This window comes from Polypterus senegalus, chromosome 16, assembly GCF_016835505.1.
Source record: "Polypterus senegalus isolate Bchr_013 chromosome 16, ASM1683550v1, whole genome shotgun sequence".
In the NCBI taxonomy this organism is placed as follows: domain Eukaryota; kingdom Metazoa; phylum Chordata; class Cladistia; order Polypteriformes; family Polypteridae; genus Polypterus; species Polypterus senegalus.
In genome coordinates, this window is record NC_053169.1 from 95,334,463 (window position 1) to 95,359,055 (window position 24,593).

Genomic DNA, 24,593 nt, shown 5'->3' on the forward strand with positions numbered 1-24,593 from the left:
TATACATTTAAGATTAATTGACTGCTATATTATTTCTCAGACAGACTGCAATGATTCGCCTGTTCTTCCTAAGCACTTTACCTGACAGACAGCACTTTTGAAATAAGCCTATTTGAAACACAGCATGTGACTGGGAGGTTCAAACCATTCTAGTGTGTGTGGCATATTACTTGGAAAGGTGCCTTGCTGGATCTTGCTATGTTTGCATCCTTGGCTTTCCTTTAACCAATCAGCAGCTAAATATGTGCAGACTTAATGTTGGTGAGCTTCGTGGGGGGGATGGGTTTGTCTGCCCTATTTTTTTTTAAGTCTACCCCTTTGACCTCCTCATGCAAGAGACACAAACGGGCAAGCTCTAAAATTGACTAGTGAGTTATTGATTCGGTTTTCTGGAGGACAAGGAAAGTTAATCAGCATTGGCTTTTCTTTATTGATTTTTATAATTCAATCACCATGGCTCTTGTGAAAGCAGTATGAAACGGCCCTCTATCATCTTACTTGCTGGTTTTTATTTTACAGCTGGTGGGGTTATCCTTCCCCTCTCTTGGACACCTTCTGGTATATTTCCCATCTGGTTATTGTCTCTGTATTCATTTGAAACAGTTGATCAAGGAACATAAAGTCAATGCTTTGATTGGAAATAAAATCATTATGGCCTCGTTTGAAAATGTTTTGTATCAGTCCACAATACCATTGGATATTTGCAAGATTGCCGTAGCATGTTTGGGTAGCTGTTGGCTCATTTGCTCCATTTGGCCATTCACTTAGAGCAAATCTCCCATCTGTGCAGTTTAGGTTTTGCCTCAGTGTATTGTTAAAGGGCAAGTTCACCCAAAGATGATTTTCTTAATGTTACCCCATGTAGTTTGTAGTGATGGCTGAGAAAAAATGTTAATCTTATGTTTTCATGCAGACTAGCATTAACAAATTTTCTGATGGCAAAGACATCCATCTTAAAAAAAAAAAAAAAAAAATTAAAAAAAAATCCCAAGTAACTCATGATGTGTAATCTACAAAACTCATCATCCAGTTGTCACAAATAATAATTAAATACTTTTATATGGGAGTTTTTCTAGCTAGTCAATGCACTTTACATAGGCAATGGGGAGCCACTTCAGCCAATGTATAGCATCCACCTGAATAATGCAATAGCACCGATTATTGCTCCAGTACGCTTACCACACATTAGCTACTAGGTGGCAAAGACATAAGAGAGGCAGTTTGCCAAATAAAGACGGGAAGGTTAAGGTGGCAGAATGACCAGGCCGGAGTAGTGAGCAATTTAACCAGAACATAGGGTACACCGTACTCTTTTTGATAGATGCCCAGGGATATTTTATGATCACAGAGTGTCAGGGCCTCAGTTTTACGTCTCACCAGTTTTACAGAGCAGTGTCCCCATCATTCTCACACACAAACCACCAGGTAAGCTCCTTCTGCTTGCCTTACCAGCATTTCTTCCAAGTGCTACCAAAGCTTTCCTGGTTTGTCTCCTATCCCACTACTAAGCCCAGACATGTTTAGTTCAGGTAGATTACTTGTTCTCCAGTGCATGTAGTATGGCTTTTGACTCCATGCTCATAATTTCCCAAAAAATGTTTTTTGAATTATATGAACCACTTTCGGAAAACGCATTTAAATGCAGTTTGAGCATTTGAATTGATCCCCCACAACTGGGATTATTTAGTGGTAGTCGGTGAAACTGTACCTTCTGCTTGTTGACGCATCTTGTGTATGTGCACGTCTAAGGCAGGTTCTCTTCCTAATACAGTTTTCATTTGCTTTTCTCAAACTTTTAATCTTTAGTGATATTCGTCTCCTAATGCATTTGTTAATATCGATATCATGTGAAGAGCAATGTTATGCAATGAATAAGCTGTTACTGAATTGGACTCGTGACCAGTGACAGAGGTGCTGAGGCAGGTCTTCAGCTGAAGAGTTATTAACAATTGATTATTCCTTTTCACAAGAGTCTTTTCCTAGAAGTGATTTATTGAAAAAGTAGCTACTGATAACAGTACATTTCAAAATATTTTTTATAGTTCCTTAGCATTCATCATACTCCTTTTCTCAGTATCCTTGAGTGTCTCAGTCTGTGTTGGCTAGTGTCTCCTCTCGCTATCACAGTCCTATAAGGCTTTCTTTTCAGTCTTGTCATTTTGCAGAACTTTGTAGCCTCCTGTCCTTTTTATGACTACCAGCAGTGATAGACGGCCTCCCATTACCTGCTATGAAAACATTATTCATATTCTTGTGAATTCTTCCCATCTTTAAAGGTGACTCTCTCAGCGTTATTCCTACACATTTCCTCTGTGTCCTTTTGTGTATCAACCTCCCTTGCCAGTGCTTCTTGTCTGAAATATGTTTTGAGTAATCAACCACAGTGAAACTTACCAATCGGACCAAAGCCATGCTAACCAACTTAGATTACTCAGAGGGAACAAGACACACACACAGATTATCATTTTATGGATATTTTAGTAAAAATACTTGAGCCTGGAAAGGTAAAGGTGATCAAAGGCAAAAAGTCCCAATACAAAATCAATAAAGTTGTCTAGAACCGAGCAGAATGGGGGGGAAAAAAAATCCAATAAATCAAAAAACCCAAGGAAAATCACAAACACATACCAAACAGCCAAGTGCATTCAGATGAACTACAAGATACTGTGGGATACCTTCTGCCTTTATGGGGATGAGGGCAGGTCACCCCATATCTTGGGGTACCACACACACAATCCAAGGAACATAACACGGTACACATTGACATAAGGAAACTAAATATTAATCAACACTGGTGGCAAAAACTGTGGACAAAATAAAAGTGCAATATAAAAAAAGCATTTGTACCCAAGCCCAAAGGTTAGGGGGTTTTAGTCGTGGCTGAAGCATAATACAAATGAGTTGACATTTCTGAATAGCTAAGACATGAAAGTTCCCAAGGACCCTACTTTATACATGCTGGTGCACCTGCTAGAAAATGGGTAAGGAGACGTGAGGTGCATGTGATGTAAAGTTGCATTTGTTTCTTCAGCGTATCTATGAAGGACTGTGTCCGATTACCAACTTAAAAATAGAGGTGCAAGCAGCCTTTTCTAGACAACATGGGCTTCCCACTATTCCATGTGTGTCTGTGGGTGGTTTTCATTGGCCATAGTGTAGCTTTTTTGACTCTTTTTTACCTTTATCTTGTTTGTCTATTAAAAAGAAAATTGCATGTGGAAATGGAGAACAGCAAATGACACCCTTAAATGTAAAGGCTCTGCACAAGATAACTACAGACATTCTGTCCACAGATCCCCAAAAATGCCCTGCTACATTACACTGAACAACAAATGAGGTGGAAATGATTATTATCTTATGAAAAGAGTAAATGGCTGGGACTCGGCTATTCAAAGAAAAGCTGTGTGTTTTTCCCTTTACCCTTTATCTGCTTTAAGGCCTCACATCTTAGCCATAGGAATTAGAAGCAGGTCAACCAGGTCTCACTTGTCATACTTGATTGATAAATTATCATTGAAGTCCTAATGGGACACCAGAGCATTGCTGTGTTCCTGCTCTCAAATCTGACCACTAAGCAGATAGTGTGTAATTTCATACCCTTAGTGTCTGCCTTATCTATTCATTATTGGGATAACAGAAGGCAGTTCTAGCAACTTTGGGTACAAGGCAGAATTCAGCTCTGAAAAAGGTTACAGTATATACTTGAAACTTTTTCAATTATCTGCAAATACTTTACAGGTACTATGTGACTGATTAGTGCATAATGCTATAATTTGGCCTTAGGGCTGAGACCTGAGGCAATGGTCGACAATATCCAAAGCCAACTGGCCAACCATACCATCGATGTAAATGAAAAGTAATAATTGACTCCACAAATATTGATAGACATCATATTTATTTATTTATTGTAACCTTTTGCACCTCACAAGAAATACTCCACCCAAAAGTGGTATTTTTTTTAATATGTTACTTACTCCAAATAGTTTATAGTGGTGGGCGAGAAAAATGTTTGTTTCATAAAGAGCGGACATAACATTTCTGATAGAACAGGACCCATCAATGACCACTGACAGACAACAGGATGCAATTTAAAAACCGTTCAGGATTGTGGATAATCCCTAAAACTGAATGTTTTGCTTCTGATTTTTGACTTCATTTCTTGCTGAATGTTTTTGTTTGGTTTTCAGCTCCTACAATCTTTTTTCATTTGTGTGCCTTTTTCATTTTGGATACTCTTGCATTTGCTGTGCCTAAGATGAAATCAGCAAGTCAGTCATATCTAATTTGAAAACCAAAACAACACCCTAACTCGTAGTCAAAGTTCAAAAGCGCTAAACGAATGATCGAATCACATAGACTTGCAGTGAATTCACATTTCAAATTTGTCTCAAGGTAATTCTGAGCACTTCATCTGGCCGGGTGTTACTCAGCCCCATGAAATGAGCTGTATCTTTTTCCTTTCAGCTAGGTTGTTATGGGGAGGCACAGCGTTTATCTTTTCCAAATAAAACATTTGGTTTGAACTCCAAAGCTGAAACCAAGAGTCTTCATTGCTGATGCTCTCTGGATGTTGCTAAAAGTACCGCAGGCAAGCTGCTTCATCCTCGTTAAGTAGGTCTTTGAACACCTGAAAAATCTGCTGTAGTTTAATACTGTGCTTTGCAGGTCTATGAGAGACATCAAAACGGATCACAATTAGCATCGATCAGCAAAATTCTCCAAAGCAATATTTGCAGCGAATATTCGGCCGTGACCTGACAAATATTTTCCAGGAAATCCACCCTGCATATGGCTTAGGCAAACTTATTACAGGCGCTGCATGTGCCTTTACAAGGCCGTTGTGACATCACAGAGCTATAAGAGCCATGTGAAGAACTTTTCATGCATGCATACATACTGTAAGATCGTTGGTCGAACTGCTGCCAGATTAGTACTTCAGCTTTAAGCACACATGCATTAATTGAAAAAATAAATAAATAATTGCAGTATTGTACTTCAGAGGTACAATAGCTGACTATAATGATAACCTCCCGAGTCAAGTCAAGTTGGGGAGCATGCACTGGTACAGTGCATTGCCTCACCCACTACATGGCGAAACAACTCGGGATCCTGGCTGGCAACCCCCCAGGCAGACACGTGGTCCAGTCCCACCGTCCGAAAACATGGCTGTAGTGCCGTATCTGACGCTCCCTTTCACAGAAAGAGTCACCAGAGACATGAATGTCACTGCCAAGGTAAGTAAACCTCTCAATAACGTCAACACTCTCCGCAAACAGACACACTGCTGATGGCCGTGCCCAGGAGGTTATTAAAAGGCCTGGATGTTGGTTTTTATCAGGGCACTCTCAAGCCCAGACACTTGGACTCCTCACTCGATCAGAGCCTCCATCGACTCCGCGAAGATCACAGCATTGTCAGCAAAGTCGAGATCTGTGAATATTTCTTCACCAACAGATGCCCCACAGCCGCTGGACTCAACAAACAAAACCCAACACCCAGTCCATACCAGCATTGAACAGAGTAGGAGCAAGAACACTACCAACATACACTCACCTAAAGGATTATTAGGAACACCTGTTCAATTTCTCATTAATGCAATTATCTAATCAACCAATCAAATGGCAGTTGCTTCAATGCATTTAGGGGTGTGGTCCTGGTCAAGACAATCTCCTGAACTCCAAACTGAATGTCAGAATGGCAAAGAAAGGTGATTTAAGCAATTTGGAGCGTGGCATGGTTGTTGGTGCCAGACGGGCCGGTCTGAGTATTTCACAATCTGCTCAGTTACTGGGATTTTCACGCACAACCATTTCTAGGGTTTACAAAAACCCTGTGAAAAGGGAAAAACATCCAGTATGCGGCAATCCTGTGGGCGAAAATGCCTTGTTGATGCTAGAGGTCAGAGGAGAATGGGCCGACTGATTCAAGCTGATAGAAGAGCAACTTTGACTGAAATAACCACTCGTTACAACCGAGGTATGCAGCAAAGCATTTGTGAAGCCACAACACCCACAACCTTGAGGCGGATGGGCTACAACAGCAGAAGACCCCACCGGGTACCACTCATCTCCACTACAAATAGGAAAAAGAGGCTACAATTTGCACGAGCTCACCAAAATTGGACAGTTGAAGACTGGAAACATGTTGCCTGGTCTGATGAGTCTCGATTTCTGTTGAGACATTCAAATGGTAGAGTCAGAATTTGGCATAAACAGAATGAGAACATGGATCCATCATGCCTTGTTACCACTGTGCAGGCTGGTGGTGGTGGTGTAATGGTGTGGGGGATGTTTTCTTGGCACACTTTAGGCCCCTTAGTGCCAATTGGGCATCGTTTAAATGCCATGGGATACCTGAGCATTGTTGCTGACCATGTCCATCCCTTCATGACCACCATGTACCCATCCTCTGATGGCTACTTCCAGCAGGATAATGCACCATGTCACAAAGCTCGAATCATTTCAAATTGGTTTCTTGAACATGACAATGAGTTCACTGTACTAAAATGGCCCCCACAGTCACCAGATCTCAACCCAATAGAGCATCTTTGGGATGTGGTGGAACGGGAGCTTCGTGCCCTGGATGTGCATCCCACAAATCTCCATCAACTGCAAGATGCTATCCTATCAATATGGGCCAACATTTCTAAAGAATGCTTTCAGCACCTTGTTGAATCAATGCCACGTAGAATTAAGGCAGTTCTGAAGGCGAAAGGGGGTCAAACACCGTATTAGTATGGTGCTCCTAATAATCCTTTAGGTGAGTGTAAATAATACTGATCTCCTTGTGCTGGCCACCAGTACCTCATGGCTAATTTTGAATTTATGATTAGCCATGTGCCCAGCTAGGATCTCAAAACAAGACTCAAAGGATCCCTCCCTAGAAGGAAATCACTTTCAACCTTGTGAATAATAATTAATGAAAAATTTATTACAATTTACAAGGTGTTTCTATCCTGTTCATGATAGAAACAAGTACTAAGCATCTGCATAGAGACCAGTGCTGGGGCTGCAAACTGTTGAATGAGCCTCCACTTTGTTGCATGGCTGATGTGTTTGCAATCTTTTCTCCTGAATAGGGAACAATGTAAAAGCTATCATTCTTAAACTTCAAAGAAAGGAAATATTTGATTGATGATTGGAGGAAAATAAAAGCTCCATTGTGATTAAAAGATTCTATCAGGTGACCTCTGTAGAACAATGGACTGTGGTCCATCTTTTCTCAGATTTCATTAGCTCTGGTGTGCCATTCACCACTATACGTGTGCTAGTATTCACAGATCCACTTTTGTGTGTTGGATGTGTGTTTCAATGTTTCCTTCCTTACATCAAGCATGTATTGTCTAATTTTAAGTTTACTATTTAAGGCTGTGAGTGATCTCTGATAGACTGCCATATTTAAGTTGATCATTGCTTCCAGAATGGTCCATCACTTGCTGTAACCATTTTTTTAGTACAAGTAGCCGCAGAATGCAATGAATATTATGCATTATGAAGTACTCTATACAAAACCACTTAAAATGCACAATTTATCGAAAATCTTCTAATTACAGGCTTTTCTTATTTAAAATAATAAGAGGAGTAAAGTACTTGTGGTGGTCTGTTTTTTCAGTTCACTGCTTGACCATTTAAAGGGAGCAGCAGGGGTTGTTTAGCTCCATTAGCTTTGTGAATGCTATGTAAACAATCCATTGAAGGCAAACTGGTTTCACATTTAAAACATTTTGTGGACAAACAGGTGTTAAAGGAGTTTTCATTTACTGGTATGTAGCGGAAAATTTGAGAAGGTCAAAGGAATAAATTAAAATAAGCTTTCTTTCTGAACCATTTGACCTAACAAAAGGTGGTTGGGTTTGGTTTGGTGTCTTTCGACAGAGTGAAACTTTCAGAAGTATTTCATTCAGTGTGTATTTAAAGTTGCACTTTTAGTTATTATCTCTTGCAATATAATTCATCCATGAGCGGCATGTATTATTTGTTTAGGTGTATGGTGGTATGGAAGTCAAATGTTCAACAAAGCATTGTCATTCTTTTTCCTATTCAGTATTAAGTGTACTACTGCTGTATGAAGCATTAATCTGTTTGTAAAGACCGTTGCTAAGATCCCACCCACCTCCTCCACTTTATGCCACTTTAATCTGAAACTTAAAGATTATGTTTTTGTATTCCAGGTAATTGTTCTGTAGTTGTTCGGCAAGTCATACTTAGTGTTCTTTTTGAAAGGCAGATGCTTATGTGCTGAAAGTCTACAGGCAGGCCCTCGTGGAGTTTCGCCCTTCTTTTGTTTGTCGAATATTGAAGGCCCCTCACTACCCATACTGCATTTTCCCCCCTCTGTTTTGCTGCCTCAGTGTAGGAATCTCATCATCTTTTATTGTGTTAGAATGACTGGGCCGCTATAAGCAACACAAAGAAACAGGTCATTTGGAAAGCTCAAAGGAGCTGGGAAGGAGGATGTGCTGGGGGCAGGGCTTGAAAGTTGGTGGGAATCCCAATACATTTCATCGCTGATGCCTAGTTTGGATAGGCAAAAATCAAGTTATTTGAAATAGGTTTGCTATGTCATAGATTGTTTGGAACTGGTGGCTTTATTTATTTATTTTTTATTATTTTTTCTTTTCTTTTTTTTTTTTAAAGTTTGTTTTGCTGTTTTTGTAAACCTGAATTAAGTTCCAGGTTCCTCCAAGAGTAAAATGAGAAACCTGTTAATGAGCTGCCAGCTAAGTCTCCTAACGTAATCGTGCATTCTTGATGATGGCTGCATCCCACTGAAACATATTTAGGCAGCTAGGATTAGCCCTTAGGGGGTTTAAAGCACAGAGAAGATTTTCTGCATTATAACTGCCAAACACAAAACTGCCAAGCAAATTCAGTTAAATGAAACGTATCATGATTTTTGTGACATAACTGTATTATACAGAAGTGGTTTTAGGCTATAAGTGAAATAAAAAAAAATATTCTTCATGAATTGTTGTGTTTAGTTTCATCTATTAGTCAGGCCTCAGGAGTTAAGAACAATAAAGCAAAGGTGTAACAAAGCAGTAGTGTAGTGAAGCAAGCAAGCAACAGGTGCTGCATGTCTGAAAGCTTTAAAAACATTGAAGTCAGTATCATTCTTTTTGTAGTTTAACACGCTATATCTCGGACCTCCTTCACCCCTACTCCACCACTCAGCCTTTCAGATCATCTGATAAAAAACTTCTGTCTCGGCTAAAGTTAAAGAGTGATTGAGCATTCTTTTTCTGTAAATGCCTTGACCCTTTAAACAATATTAATATTTTGAAATCTCAATTAAAGGATTTTCTTTTGTCATTGTGCAGTTACAGTAAATCTTTGCTGCACATAAATTCTATTCCCTTAGATATGTTTAGCCACTTCTATAAAAGTGTAACTCAGTTTTTGCGACAACCCAATAGGAAAAATATTATGAGAGGCCTATCACACAGAAGCAACATTTGAGACAGTGCCAAAATGTATGGGTAAGCTGTTGAACGCATTTCATGATGGAAACTGTGCCTTTCAATTTTCCCCAAGCATAAGGAATTTCCAGTAAGTATGGGTGATAAGCCAACACTGATAGACGTCCCTGCCCTTTGTACATACCACCAATGTTCCCTCTAAGGGGTAGCATATAGTGAGCAAAAAACATTGTTTATGAGCGACATTTTGTTTAAGCCAAACATTTATGAGCACCAATTTTCACGACAAGTACGAGCAACGCTGTCGGAATGAGCGATCGTGAGGGAAGTATAAGCGACGCTCTGAATTCGTGTGAGCGATCGCTCACACGCTCAGCTTAGAGGGAACATTGCATACCACCCGCTGCTACTACCAAATAGATGGTTTAGTGAGGTACTCCGATCAGCCCTACTGCTGTCACTCAATGGATGGATGGATGTTTTTATCATGGGTGAACCTGTGGGAAGGAACATTGTGTGATCCTCAAGGGGTGAGAGCAAAGGGTGGTCTTTTCCAACCAACCCCAGCTAGTCCTGCCCCACCTGACCCTGTGAGTTGTGCCCACTTGTTCAATGCGAGCCATAATGGTCACAATGTGTTAGTTCCCCGCCTCTCCTTGTTTTCAGCTATTTTGGGTTTAAGTATCTACCCGTGTACTTTACCGATGTGGTTTAATGACTTCATTTTCATGGCTTTTGTTGTGTTAACAAATCTTCACATTCTGATTATTCTGAGTATTCCATGTGTTCTCAATGTTTTACATTGTTTTTCAGAAAAATGTATTAAATTTCTGCAAAGGCAATGAAGTAGCAGTAATGAAGGTGTTCTGCCAAGTGCTTCTGAACTAAGTGTTGTGATGAGCTTAGTTCATTTTTGGTATACAAAGTTATTGTGTTTATGGTAACAGGTAGCAAAAGTGTTTAGTTAATATGGTCTGCCGAAACTTCATCCCATTTTTACCAAAAGGTCTTATCATAAGCTGAAAGTTTTATGACATCTGTAATAATGGTATTTTTAATAAATTAGTTTGAGTTAAGTCGTTAAGGACCGGCTCTGTGTTTGAGAGGTCTTATAAACATGTAACTGTTAGTACAGTGTTTATAATGCACATATGGGGAGTAAGTAATGAGTGAAAATGAGACTCGTTCTAGAACAGAATGGATAACGATAAAAAGGTCCATGATTGTGGCTGCACTCACCGTACCTGTAAATCATTAGTACAGCACCGACTCTGCCAGGCAGCATGTTATTGGCTGTTGGTGAAAGGAGTAAGCTGAACAGTTGCCATGGAGCCCCATAATTTTTCATGCCCTGGGACTTCTAGTTGTGAAAACTGATGTACTCAGACATGAGATCAGCAACTGCAGTCGTCAAGTTTGATATCCCCTCTGACTAAAAGTTGTTTGTGTTCTGAGATGGTTCAGGTAAAAGCTATATCACATCAATTATTGAAGTATATTATATTGTTCACATTTAAGCCAAACACTTGCTATTGTTGAGCTACAAAGGAGCTGCATTAAATGTCACACTTGTATATACTAAGCAAGCTGCAATATAGACGTCATTTTGAGGCACAGCTTTCAGTGTTATTTTACAGTTAAGTTGGTAAAACATCAACATATTTGAATAAATATATCAATTAACAGACTCAGTTTCTAAATTATATTGAGTATTTACATTAATACAGATGTTTCTTTTGAGCTGCAGAGGAGCAGCATTAAGTTTCAGAGTTCCATTTATTAAGCAAATTGCAGTTGCTTTTATAACTGTCAATTGCCCTGAATCTTACTAGAGGTGTTTTACTATTACGTTTTGCCCATTCACTGTCTACTACTCCTCAACAAACTGCAGGCGCAGGCAGGTCATTTGAAGCACTTGTCATAGTCTGCTTTATTTGAATTGTCTGGAGGAATCCCTCTTGGTGGGCTGGCTAGAGCAAAGTCACCCCGCGGAATTTTTTGGTGGTGGGGGGTGGTTGCACCCTTTGTAAAGTAAAGTATTTAAATTTAAAAGAATCGGGCAGCTCCATGGTCACCCTTAATTTTCAGTTTCCACAGTGATTGAGGGGGAGTGCTGCAGTGGTGTGAACTGCTTGCCCTGCACCCAGATTTGCAAATCATTTGCAACTCCATTGAGGTTGTTTTATTGTAATTCATTTTCTGCTCCGGGAAGAAGAGCAGAGGCTGCTATAGGGGTAAGGGGGAGAAGGGGGCTGGACAAAAGGCGTAGACTAAAACCTATCAAATCTGATTTGGTGAGGCTTGTCTAGGCGGCTGACTGAGTATCTTAAGGCACACTCCCCTCCCCACAGGGAGAAGATGCTCTTCTGCAACAGTGAGCACAGAAAATGAGAAAAGTTTCCTTATGATAAAAAACAAAAGGTGCCACGCACTATTAAAAAAAAAAAAATCCAAATCCAGTCACTGCCTAATCGGCTAGATCCACAACAAGTCACCTGATGGTCCTCCCTGCGGACTTCAGACAGGGGGAGGCGAGGCAGCATGGGATCGTATTGCGAGGAGCTACACTCTCTTTAGCTTTTATGAGCTCCCATGATGTGCAGAGTGCCTAGAACTACAGCCTGAACAAACCCCCTCAACTTTTGTTGTTCTGTTTCATCTGCGGCTTTCTGATAGCTTTCATCAGGGGGAGAAATGGTATTCATCAGCACTAAACTGAAGTCTGTGATTAAATATTTGAAAAAGAAAGGTAAGTGGTTTAGCTTCTTGTAAGGAAGAAAGAGCTTGTTTATTCAGCTTCGGTGTGCAAACAAGGGCAAAGCTACGCTGATTTCATGAGGGGTAGAAGGTTGTAAATTCAAGTGCTCATTTTATACTGTGATTAAAGCTTTAAAAAATAAAAACTGATGGTGCAAAAAAACTTGACAGTAATTTTGTCAGATACCCCATCTGTCTGCACGGGAGGGAGTACAGAACAGAATTTAACGTGCATATCAGCTAATTACGATATTGATAACAATGTTAGTCTGAGAAGTTTCAGTTGTAGTGTTTTGTGGTGTAAATATTTTTATGGTGCAAATATTGGTACAGTTTTATGTAAATGTATTTGTTATGTGGGGCTAATACTTAACATAGCATCAATTGTAGTATTTTTGTGGAGTAAATATTGGTAGATACTTTCATAAAAATTCTAATATGATGCCTATTATGACTAAGTGTCAGTCTTTTATATGTACAAATATCAATTTTACAATTTAATCTTTGCCTTAAAAAGTCACACCTTTCACATTTCACTGTTTCTTTCACACTCACTGAAGTACTAGGTTGTTGTACCGTGTTAGCCATTATGAATGTAGAGAAAAGCCAAGCAAAATGACACCTTTTATTGGCTAAGGTGTCATTTTGCTTGGCTTTTCTCTACACTCACTGAATGATAGAAAAGATCTTTTGACACAATGTGCTTTTGTACTTATCTTTTGCCTTGTAAAAGTTTTTGGTTTTAAACTTGTATGCATGCTTGCAGCAAATGTCTAGCTTTAATAATCACTGATTTTAGCAGACTTGGGCTTTAACTGGGCGGCTTTATTTGTAATTCTATGCAGCCCTCTATATATTAAATAATCTTTCAAATCCTTGTCCATAGTGTAAAAAAAAATAAAACACTATTGGGGAAAAAAAAACGAGCAGATGCTGAAGTCCACAAAAACTTAATGTCCTGGACAACCGTGGGAAGAAGAGTGCATTAAAGGTTTACCAAGAGGTGGCCAGCAGAAATAAGACCAGCATTTTCAGAGCTAAAGTTCTTCAACAATATCAACAGTCGGCACTCCCTGCACCTGTGTGTATAGAAAAACAACATTGCTGTCTCTATACAGTGTTTGGTCTTCTCTGAAAAAACTAGAAATTCAGGTTTGTCTTTCTCTAGATGCCTGGATAGTAGCATCAGATTTGTGGTGTAGGTGTATTGTTTTGAAAAGGTAGAAAGTTCAGTTCTATACACTGATGACTTAGAAAAGTGCAGCACCCTGTGTTTGAGGAAATGTTCTCATACCCGTTATGAACTTGTGTATTGTTCATATGGTTTGGTATTGTGTGTATTGAACAAAATCATTAGAAACAGAATATAAAAAGGATCAGTAACTCAAAGTCCTGCTTTCAGGTGTTTACAATGTTGTGCTTTTATTCATTATGAATCCCAGAATTCATTAAAGAGCACTCCGTGAATGCTGTATGAACAAGAACGACTTTCGGTGTTGTGTGAGGTGTTGCATTTGATGCCCAGTAAGTGCGTCCTTCAGGGATAAATAAAAATGACTGGAAAAGCATCTTTCATCTCATCTTTTTATTGTTATTAAATGAAAAATGATTAAGTTTTCCATGCTTAAATTGACTTGCATGAATTTTTTTGTTTTTGTTTTGATACGGTCATTTCATTTATGTTAGCATCTCTGAGCAGTTTTAAAATTTAAAGTGTGACTTCTTATTTTCTAGGTATTGTAAAGTGGCACAGAGTAAATAAATATAGGAAAAATGCTTTTTTTATATTTACTGTTATTCTATAATATAAGAATACAATAAGATGCATATTTTGGAAACGGTTTTTGCCTTTTACTGGAGGTCTGTGCTTTTTATGAGGCTGAATGTCTCTTGGCTTTCTGAAAATGCTGGCATTGCAGTTTACTGAGCACGAGGTTTGGTGTCCTCCTCGTTTAATCAGTAGATGTCTGATTAGAACCGTGTGTACTTTGTGATACACTGATGCATTTTATCCATTTTTGTTTTCTTTTTCTGTGCCGATCTTCTTTACCGTCCTGCTATTGTCATATTAACAATCTTACCTCAACCTTTGTTGTCATGTTTGTCCTTCCCAGGCACACAGAATGACTTCTTATAAAAAAAAATTCAACTTGACAAAACCAATGAGAAAAGATAGATTATATTGTTAGAGACAAATAACAGTGAAATGTGTCTGCTGACTTCAATTTGACCGTTGATTAATATGGTGACAGTATAACAGTGACAGGGACCGTGACAGTTACCATTCAAGCATAAGATATTTTCCTGGTCTCTTGCTTAATGAGAATTAATTGGCACATTTTTTGTCTTTCAAGGGATTAAGCTAACACATCTGATATTTATAGGATTCATTGTAGAATCAAGCATGAACCTTTATGAAGGACAAACGTAAATGCTTTGGGTGCACTCCTTAGCTGAGAGTTTTCAGATTTTCATGCATTGGTTTCCTGTGACAAGTACTTGTTATTTGGGTTTATTAGAATGTTAATTCTGACAGTACAATTAGTAATCGTAATTGGATATTTTATAATACTGTACAAGAGTTGTATTCAAGAATGGATTTGAATAGTATGAGGTCAAGACAGAAAACAGTTGACTTTTTGTAGGTCTTCTTGAGATAACGGACATTGCTGCTGCAGCCTTAATTAGAGAATAAAAATGGGAAAAAGTGCAGAAGTGTGACCTTCAGTGAAACACTGGGGACTTGGTTTAATGTCATGATTAACAAAATAATACATATGGGCCGTGTTGTCTTTTATGAATTGCCATAAGCTCTTAATTTTATGTTCCTTTTAAGTGAAAGAGAGAAAGAAGCTGTATTTAAAACTGTACATTAGGTAGCTATTTCAGAAAAATGGAAATCCTTTAATTTGTGAATCAGTCTTAATTTTCCTTCTTAAAACCTGGTCAGGGTTCCTACAAGTAGAATTTAGAACGTATTGCCCTTTTATTATTTCAGGTGGTTAATCTGAGCGTTTGTGGGCACACAGTCGTTGTTAACAAACTTATTATTTAATGTGTTTTCTATACAGGGTGCCATGGTGGCTCACAGTAAGGAGAACAGGATTTACAGTATGTCTTCCCTGTGCGGACTTTCCATGTTCAACAATATTTATTTATATAGCAAATTTTCATACAATTAATGTAGCTCAAAGTGCTTTAGAGGATGAAGAAAGAAAAAAGACAAAATATAATAAAATTGAGTAATACTAATTTACATAGAATAAAAGTAAGGTCCGATGGCCAGGGAGGACAGAAAAATAAAAAAAACTCCAGACGGTTGGAGAAAAAAAAAACAATCTGCAGTGGTTCCAGGCCACGAGACCACTCGGCCCCCTGTAGGCATTCTACCTAACATAAATGATTTCAATCCGTGTCATCCAGTGTCTATGGGGTTTTCTCCGTTCTCCCCCCACTATCCAAAGACATGCATGTTAGGTGAATTGGCGACACTAAATTAGTCTTAGCATAGGTTTGGTATATGTAAGTGTGTGTGTTTACCCTGCAATGGACTACTGCCCTCTCCTGGGTTCTTTCCTGCTCTATTCTAGTTGGAATGGGCTCCTGTCCCCATCCCATTCTCCACAATGTCTGTATAAGGTTTCAACATCTCCAAACATGTGTATTATGTTAAATTGGGCTGAATTTTAGGTGTGCACTTGTGTGCCATGTGATGGGAAGATGCCTTGCTGTAAACTGTTACCCTGTAACCCTGAATCAGTTTAACTGGTTTGAAAATGTATGCATCTGTGTATATATTTTTTTTATCTGTTTATACGTCTTAGAGTACATATTGCCTTTGAAAATACATTTTATCTCAAGTTTAAAAATCTTGTAGGGTGTGTTAAGGGTAGGGGGTAGCACAATGGTATCACTATTGTCTTGCAGTAAAGTTGACCGGGTTCAAGTCCCGTGGGGTTGCTGTGGGTAGTATGCATTCCATTTCAGCATGTATTTCCTCCAGCTGCTGTGGTTTCTTCCCACAGTTCAAAGACATACATGTTGGGTGAATTGGCATCGCTAAATTGGCTCCTTGTGTGTGTGTGTTCATCCTGTTGTGGAATGGCACCCTGTCTAAAGTTTCAAAGATTTTTTCTGGCTTGCATACAGTGATTGCTGGAACGGGAGCTACCTATTCTGTGAACCAGGCCTGCGTATGCAGGTTGAGAAAATGGATGAATGGAATAGGGTATGTTAAATGTGATACTAAGCTGGTCTAATCTTTGCCTGACATGAGTCAGAAGACAAAACATCTTAAAAATTAACACATCAACAATGTCCCTATATATTGTATTGTATTTTGGACAAAGGAAATAAAGATTCATTTAGATAGCAAACCTGTATGTGATTTTGAATATTTTTGCATAGCTGACAGTGGCATCTTTTGGTCAGATAGCACTGCTATGACTAGAGGTACTTTGTCTGTTTTATAGGATTTACTCTGTGAGTCAGCACCTACAAAATGCTGTCAAACATTGCAATGTGATGGTGGTGTTTCAAATGTCACCGAGAATGTGGTATCCTCTGCAGACAGTAAGAGAAGGAAGGTGTACATCTCTGCAAACCTAACCAGTTAACCCACACCTAGACCAGAATCTTTTTTCATCAAATTGCATTAAATAAAGCATCCATCCATCCATCCATTATCCAACCCACTATATCCTAACTACAGGGTCAGGGATGAGGGTCAATTCCAGCCATCACAGGGAGCAAGGCAGGAAACAAACCCCGGGTAGGGCGCCAGCCCACCGCAGTAAATAAAGCTTTGTCTAATTCATTCTTAAAATTTTATTTAGCATGCATTTTGCTTGTTTTTCTTTTGGCTTAGACTGAAAAAATGTCTCAGACTAAACCCAACTTGTCAAAGAAGCTTACAAGCACACTCCTCCTTTGACCACCTGTTTAGTCCACCTGTGTTGGGTTTTTTTTTTTTTTTTCTTTTCTAATCTGCTTACCAATTTATTCACACTTGATTGTCATTATAATATTTGTTTGTCATGTCATAGTGTAACAGAAAGATTGTCCTTTTACTACTAAAAATTAAACTTGGATTAGAAAGAACAATTAAGAAAACATTCCCATTATTTTATATCTCCTCCTTAATGTCATTCTCAAATAGCAGTCTCTGTAGCAGAATTAATGTACGTGCGGAATTGCAGCAAGCCCTTAATCCTCTTAAATTTCCTGGTGGTCACCTTTTACTATAATGCGTGCCATTCTTGCTCTTTCCTGTGCAGTTGAATGCATGTCTTTGTATATAATTGTCTATATACAGATATATAAATGTCTTTCTATATATGTATGTGTAATGGCGGCATTATCTTGCATCTGAAAAGGAAAAAAGCTAAAGATGCAACATTTCAGTGGTATAGCCTTCATTAGGTTTATTTTTTTTTTTTCTTGGCAATGAAGTAAGCGATTTTTTTCTCAACTTGTGTGTGTGTGTGTGTATGTGTGTGTGTGTATGTATAAATATATATAGGTAGTCCCCGGGTTACATACAAGATCGGGACTGTAGGTTTGTTCTTAAGTTGAATTTGTATGTAAGTCGGAACAGGTACGTTATTTTAATAAATGCCATTGTTGACCGACTGAAACCAAGTGCTCTGCCAATGAATGATGGAGTTTCACCTCTCTCTGACCTTTTTATTTTTTCTACTTTATTTTCCATGGTGATGGTTTTTCTCTTCTTTGCTGTATCACCAACACTTGCATCAGATTTGTGTTTCAGAGACGTTGATGAAGGATGAAGACAAAAGGTTTAGATGAGCTCTTCTGCACAGCACTGTACACGCTATCTCAGCAGGAAGGCACCCCTCGTCAGCACATCTGGTGTACTGACAAGAGGCGACTTCCTGCTATGTACACAACCGTACAAGCAGGCATGCTATTGAGAATGAATGGGGGCAGCAAGGGGCGGTTCACCACCAGCCCACCACACAGTCACCTCCACTTGCATACAGTATGCTGTCTGCAGCGTCCGCCCACCAAGAGCGAATAGGGTTCGGCCAAGGGTGGGTAGTGAATCGCCCACCACCACCACCCCCATTCAACAGCCAGCCACCCGAGGCACACTACAATGCTGCCCCCCGCTTCCCCATTCACCCTCCTCCGTGGCCTCCGTTCAGCCAAAACCGGGTCACCGCTTGCAGCATCACCAGCCGCCCACCGAGAACGAACGGGGCAGCCGTTCAAAGGACAGTGCAAGGCTGTGTGGTGGGCGGGCAGTGAAACGCCCCCTCTGTCCCATCTAGCCTCCGTCCAGTCAGGAGCAGTAGCTGCAGCGGCGTGGTGGGTGGGCAGCGAACCGACCCCTCCGCCCCATCAAGCATCCACCTGAACACGAGCGCTTGCCACGCACCCAGCTGCCCACTGAGAATGAATGGGGTGCGGCCCCCACCACCCTATTCATCAACTGAAGCCACCCAAGGGACACTACACTGCGCGAGCAGCAAAACCACCAGCCTCCATCCAGTCCCCAGGCTGGAGATGACAGAGCGGTAGTTACTGAGGAGCCTGCGTTGCGTCCCCCAGACAGATGAAGGAGCAGCTGTGGCCTCGTTCATGAGTTGGATGTCCGTAACTCGGGGACTACCTGTATGTTTTATATATATATATATATATATATATATTAAAGCACAAATAAACTAAAAAAGTTTTGGGTATCCATAGGAACCCTGTTTAATGTCAATGGTTGTTAAGGCAAATATAACAGTTTGATTTCTATGGTTCTCTGAAGAGATTTGTTTAGGCTTTCTTACAGTAGAGCGATGTCCTTTTTGTACAGTGAATGCTATCTTTTGATGTGGAGTTGGTTTATATATTACATATATACTACTGGAAGGGGCAGTTCTAGCTTTAATGAGGCAGAAGTGACAACAGGCTACTTCCTAGGACTACTTGTCCATTTTAAGGGTTTAAACAGAAACTGTTAATGTCTGTTATACTCTAAGTAAAAGATGACATTTCTTTATTTTTTTAAGCATGATTGCATTTTTATTTCCATCATTCTCAGGTACAAAATACGAAAATATTAAAAATGGCCTGAAGCAAAAGTTTGGGCATCTGACATGGTCAGTACTTAGTAAGACCCCCTTTGGCAAGGATCACAGCTTGTAAAGGCTTTTTGTATTTAGCTAAGAGTCTTTCAATTCTTAACTTTCACACATTTGGCCTTGTAAAATCTGTAAGATTCTTGGGCCATCTTGCATACCCTGCTGTTTTAAGATCTGTCCACAGATGTTCAATTATCCTCAGGTCAGGGGACAGTGAGGGCCATGGCAAAACTATCAGCTTGTGTGTCTTGAGGTATTCCATTGTAGATTTTTAGGTGTGTTTCGGATCATTATCTTGTTGTAGGACACATCTTCTCTTTAACGTCAGCTTTTTTATAGATGGTGTGATGTTTGCTTTCAGACTTTTCTGATATTTATTTGAATCTGTTCTTCCCTCTGCCTCTGAAATGTTCTCTGTGCAACTGGCTGCAACACAAGGCCAAAGCCTGATCAATCCACGCCCATGCTTAATTGTTGAAGACAGGTGTTCTGTTCCAGGAATTCGGCACCATTTTTCTCCAAACACACCTTTGCACATTATGTTCAAAAAGTTCTATTTTGACTCCCATCAGTCCACAGGATGTTCATTTGTAAACTTCAGGTTCTGAATTTTGTGGTTAGGACGCAGAAAAGGTTTTTTTCTGCTGACTCTACCTTGAAGGTCATATTTGTTCAGACGTCGCTGCACGGTAGGACATGGCACCATCACACCAGAGTCTGCTAAATCTTCCTGAAGGTCTTTTGCAGTCAAACAGGGTTTTTATTTGCTTTTCTAGCAGTTCGACGAGCAGTTCTTTCAGAAAGTTTTCTTGTTCTTCCAGACCTCAGCTTCACTGTTGCTGTTAATTGTTGATTCTTAGTAACATTACGAACTAAAGAAACAGCTACCTGAAAACACTTTTCTATCTTCTTGTAGCCTTCTCCTATTTTGTGATCATCAATTGTTTTATTTTTTTAGAGTGTTAGGCAGCTGCTTAGAGGAACCCATGGCTGTTGATTGTTGGGACAAGGTTTGAGAAGTCCAAGAATTGATACAATTTTTCAGTTTGCATCACCTGTGGTTTCCTAACGATGTCTGTGAACAAGCCAGAGCCATAACGAGCTAATGAAGGTCAGGTAGTCACAGGTTCTGATGGCAAAGGCAAAAAAACTCTCCCTTTTTGAACGTGGTCGGGTTGTTGAACTGCATAAGCAGGGTCTCTCACAGCGTGCCATCGCTGCTGAGGTGGGACGCAATAAGACAGTCATTTGGAATTTCTTAAATGATCCTGAGGGTTATGGAACAAAAAAGTCAAGTGGAAGACCTAAAAAAATTTCACCAGCACTGAGACGGAGGATCCAATTGGCTGTCCGTCAAGACACTGGACGATCCTCAACCCAAATTAAGGCTGTTACTGGTGCTGACTCCAGCCCCATACCCATCAGACGACATCTGAGACTGAAGGGCTTCAAAAAACAAATAACGTCTTCAAAGACCTCGTCTCCTTGAACGCCACAGAACTGCTCGTTTGGACTTGGCAAGAGAGCACCAAACATTGGACATTCAAAGGTGGAAGAAAGTTTTATTCTCTGATGAGAAAAAATTTAACCTTGATGGTCCTGATGGTTTCCAACGTTACTGGCATGACAAGCAGATCCCACCTGAGATGTTTTCTACGCGCCACAGTGGAGGGGGCGCCATAATGGTCTGTGGTGCTTTTTCCTTCAGTGGAACAATGGAGCTTCAGGAAGTGCAGGGACCCTCGTCTGGGTTTTTCAACAGGACAGCGCTACAGTACACAATGCCCGCAGGACAAGGGACTTCTTCCAGGAGAATAACATCACTCGTTTGGCCCATCCTGCTTGTTCCCCTGATCTAAATCCAATTGAGAACCTTTGGAGATGGATGGCAAGGGAAGTTTACAAAAATGGACAACAGTTCCAGACAGTAGATGCCCTTCATGCGGCCGTCTTCACCACTTGGAGAAATGTTCCCACTCACCTCATGGAAACGCCTGCATCAAGCATGCCGCAACAAATTTTTGAAGTGATCAACAATAACGGTGGAGCTACTCATTACTGAGTTCATGTTTGGAAGTTAGATTTCTGTTTTGGGGGGGTTTACAGGTTTTTTTTAGAGATGTGGTCCTACACTTTTGATCAGCTGTAAAACAGCCTGTTTCAGTTTAATCGTTGTTTTCATTAAATTGCATGCTCAAAAAATGTTTTGTCTCACTCCCATTTCTTCTTGTTGCATGTTGAAGCTCTACTTGGAACCTTGTTAAGATCCAACCATGCAAAATATGATTTTTTGCCATTTTTCAAGTGGTCTTAAACTTTTGATCGGGACTGAGTAATATATAGTTCTGTTTGACTTGCATGCAGAGAGAGTCCTCTTCAAAGACAGAAAGTATGAAAGAGGTGAATAATGAAAGAGCATAAGAAACAGGCTTTACAAGAACACGCTTGATAAAGGGAGCTACGTTTAAGAGACATTCATGCAAACGCGAATACAGAATTTTCAGTGATTGAAAGTACAACTAGGGCAAGAGACAGCAAATTTTTACATTTTTCTTTTACCTGTCTTCATGGAAAATTAAGGTGAAGAGAAAAAATAGTTTTGAAATAATCAATAATTGTTACTGAAATAGATGTTGTAAAAGAAGGAACATAATCCTACGACATGGAAGCTTGTTTTAAACAGATGTTTAAACCTCCTCTTGTATATTAGATGAAGCACTTAATATATGATAACTGGTGTATTGTTGTGATACTTTGAAATCTGTTAAATAAAAATTGAATTAGCATAAGTGGTGAATCTTGGCAGGGTTGGGTTGTAGGGTCAAGGGAGTTGAGCAGCCACACAAACAGGTTCAGATCAAGAGCATCAACATCACTAGCTGACTGATCTTAAGCAGGACATTTTAAATGACTGATGTAATTGTTTCACCTTGTGTCTTTGTTTATATACTGTACTGTGTCTTGGGGTTGGGTTTATCCAGAAATATACTATATATTGTAGAAGGAAATGTCAGGTGATGTTTTTCACAGACAAATTAGTATAAATTTGACAACATTGTTTAATTGAACTCCTTTTACATATTCATTTGCCTTAAGTAAAACTTTGTGGATAAATGAGTCAGTAATATAGTTGCATCAATCTCCAGTCCATGATATAATTGTATGGAAATTTGCAACTTGGACAAAAATTGGTTACATTTCGTTTCCAATTCCTCATGTTTGGCACATCCATCTTGTGTGTGCATTTTGAAAGAATTCAACATTTATTCCTCTTTTTATGCTTCTCTTTCTTTACAGCTGTGTCTAATCTTGAAGAAGAAAGCAAATGGACAGTACATTACACGGCACCCTGGCATCAGCAGGAGAATGTCTTTCTGCCAACAAACAGGCCTGCCTGTGTCGAAGACTTGCATCGGCAGGCCAAAGTCAACCTGAAAACTGTACTGCGAGGTGAGTAAACCTGCAGAGCCCTTTTTTTGTTTTAGTTTTGATTATGCCAGGTAGATGAAACTGTGAGAGCAGACGATAACGCATTGTTCGGACAAACTGATTTTGTAAACATGGTTGGCAATAATTTTGTGTTCGAGAATTGTGACAATCCTAGTAAAAAATATTGTAAAGTGGATGTACTGTAAAAATTGGTATTATTTACGCCTTGTTTTATATACTTCTCTTTTGGGTATTGTTCTGTATTATGAGAAGTATCCTTTTTAAATCTGTAGTTTATATCGAAATAGAGAAGTAGTGCAGTTCTGAATAGGTGAAGAAATTGTAATGAAAGATTCAAAGCAGTGTCTTATTGTGTTTTGTCAATTCATTAATAGGTTATATTTACATTTTTGTTTTTTATTACTACTGGTACTTTTCCTCACTCTTTTGCCCTCCCTTTATCTTATACCTTATTTCATAATATGTAGCATGTTAAACACCTTATGGTGAAACTGTATGACATTTAATAAAGTAGGGCAGAATAGTAAACCAAATAGCAGAAAAAAGTATTTTGTGCATATCTGATGGTTTAATGATAGAAGATGTTTGGTTTTAAATGTGTGACACTTGTCCAAGGGCAGCATGGCAAGCCAGGTTAACACTGGGAGGTTTCTTACAGAGTAATTCTTAAAATAATTTTGAAATATTACTATTAATTAAGCTTATTACAAGTATACTGTTACAGAGTTATATTTTATTACAGTCGTTGTAGGCACACATTTAGATTAAAACACTGCCAAAGAAATCCTTTAGTATGGCTCAGATCTCCTCGGAGTGCAGCAGGAACCTTCATTTGTTAAGAATGTATTTTAAGAGGCCTGCTACAATACTATAAAGCTCTAGATACTTTTTCCATCTTCTCATCCTCATAAATGTATTTGTGTAATACGTCACTTAGTTGCGATAGCCATTATTATTTTATAGTTTGGCCTGTTGGGTGCTTATCTTATAATTAATAGCATGGATCTGACATCCCAACCTGTTGATCTCTTCCTGCTTTTCATCCATTTCATTCTTTTGTTTTATGCCTGATAACAGTAGCTTTTTCTTTATATCAAAATGCTTATAAACATTACACTTCAGGTTGCTTGTCAGCCATTAAAATGTCATTGCTCATGGATCCCAGATGCCTTTCGCATTATACTTAGTGCGAGACACTGTTATAAGGTTAATTCAGTAACACCTAATGAAATGCATCAGCCAAATGATTAAGTATTTATCTGTGAATTACATCGCTGAATTACATTGATGTTGTTAGGCCTTGTCTTTATTGGTAACGTAATTCAGTGATATTGTAATCAAACTGCATGAGTCGCTGGACATGCTGAACATCTCGTCAGATTCACTATCATATAGTCAAAGAATAATCGTAGCATAGAATGTCTTAAATGTAAGATCTAAAGCTTAAAAATGCAGTTAATTTAAGAGGTCCTTCGTGTGCAGACAGAGAGGGTCTTACAGTTTTCTCATAATAGTTTTGATTGTTTTTTTTTTTTTTCCCTGCCTGAGTTAACTGTAAGTGAAAGGCCAACATTTCTTAGTTTCTGCCTAACCTTTCTTAATCACAGGATGTGTTTAAAGCCTCCCTCTCATAACTGAAAACTCCGGCGCAATCTTTCAATAGAAAAGTATTTTCACAGTTCTAGCACCCATCGGCAGTAATGGCAGTGCCATAGAGTTCCTTTTTTGAACAAATGAGTTTTCCTCAGTGCTTGCTAACTTTTTGTTTGCTGTGTAAACATTTGACTGTGAGGCATTCACTGCCCAGTGTTTGTGCAGTACAAACAATTCAATATTTAATTATGCAGTTATAGTTGTTCCTCTGGGGCTTACAA

General features: G+C 39.2%; 1 protein-coding gene across 5 annotated transcripts in view; it reads left to right on the forward strand.

Moving 5' to 3' along the window:
* The window catches only part of nhsl1b (NHS-like 1b), a 244,446-nt gene that overhangs the window by 177,978 nt on the left and 41,875 nt on the right, over positions 1-24,593 (forward strand). For 4 of the 5 annotated variants that reach the window (XM_039739040.1, XM_039739042.1, XM_039739041.1 and 1 more), the window contains exon 2: positions 22,567-22,719. In XM_039739040.1, coding sequence (XP_039594974.1) covers positions 22,567-22,719 — 153 coding nt within the window. Of the gene's footprint in view, positions 1-11,312; positions 12,168-22,566; positions 22,720-24,593 lie in introns of those variants that run through there. The other variant, XM_039739044.1, reaches the window with a different exon arrangement.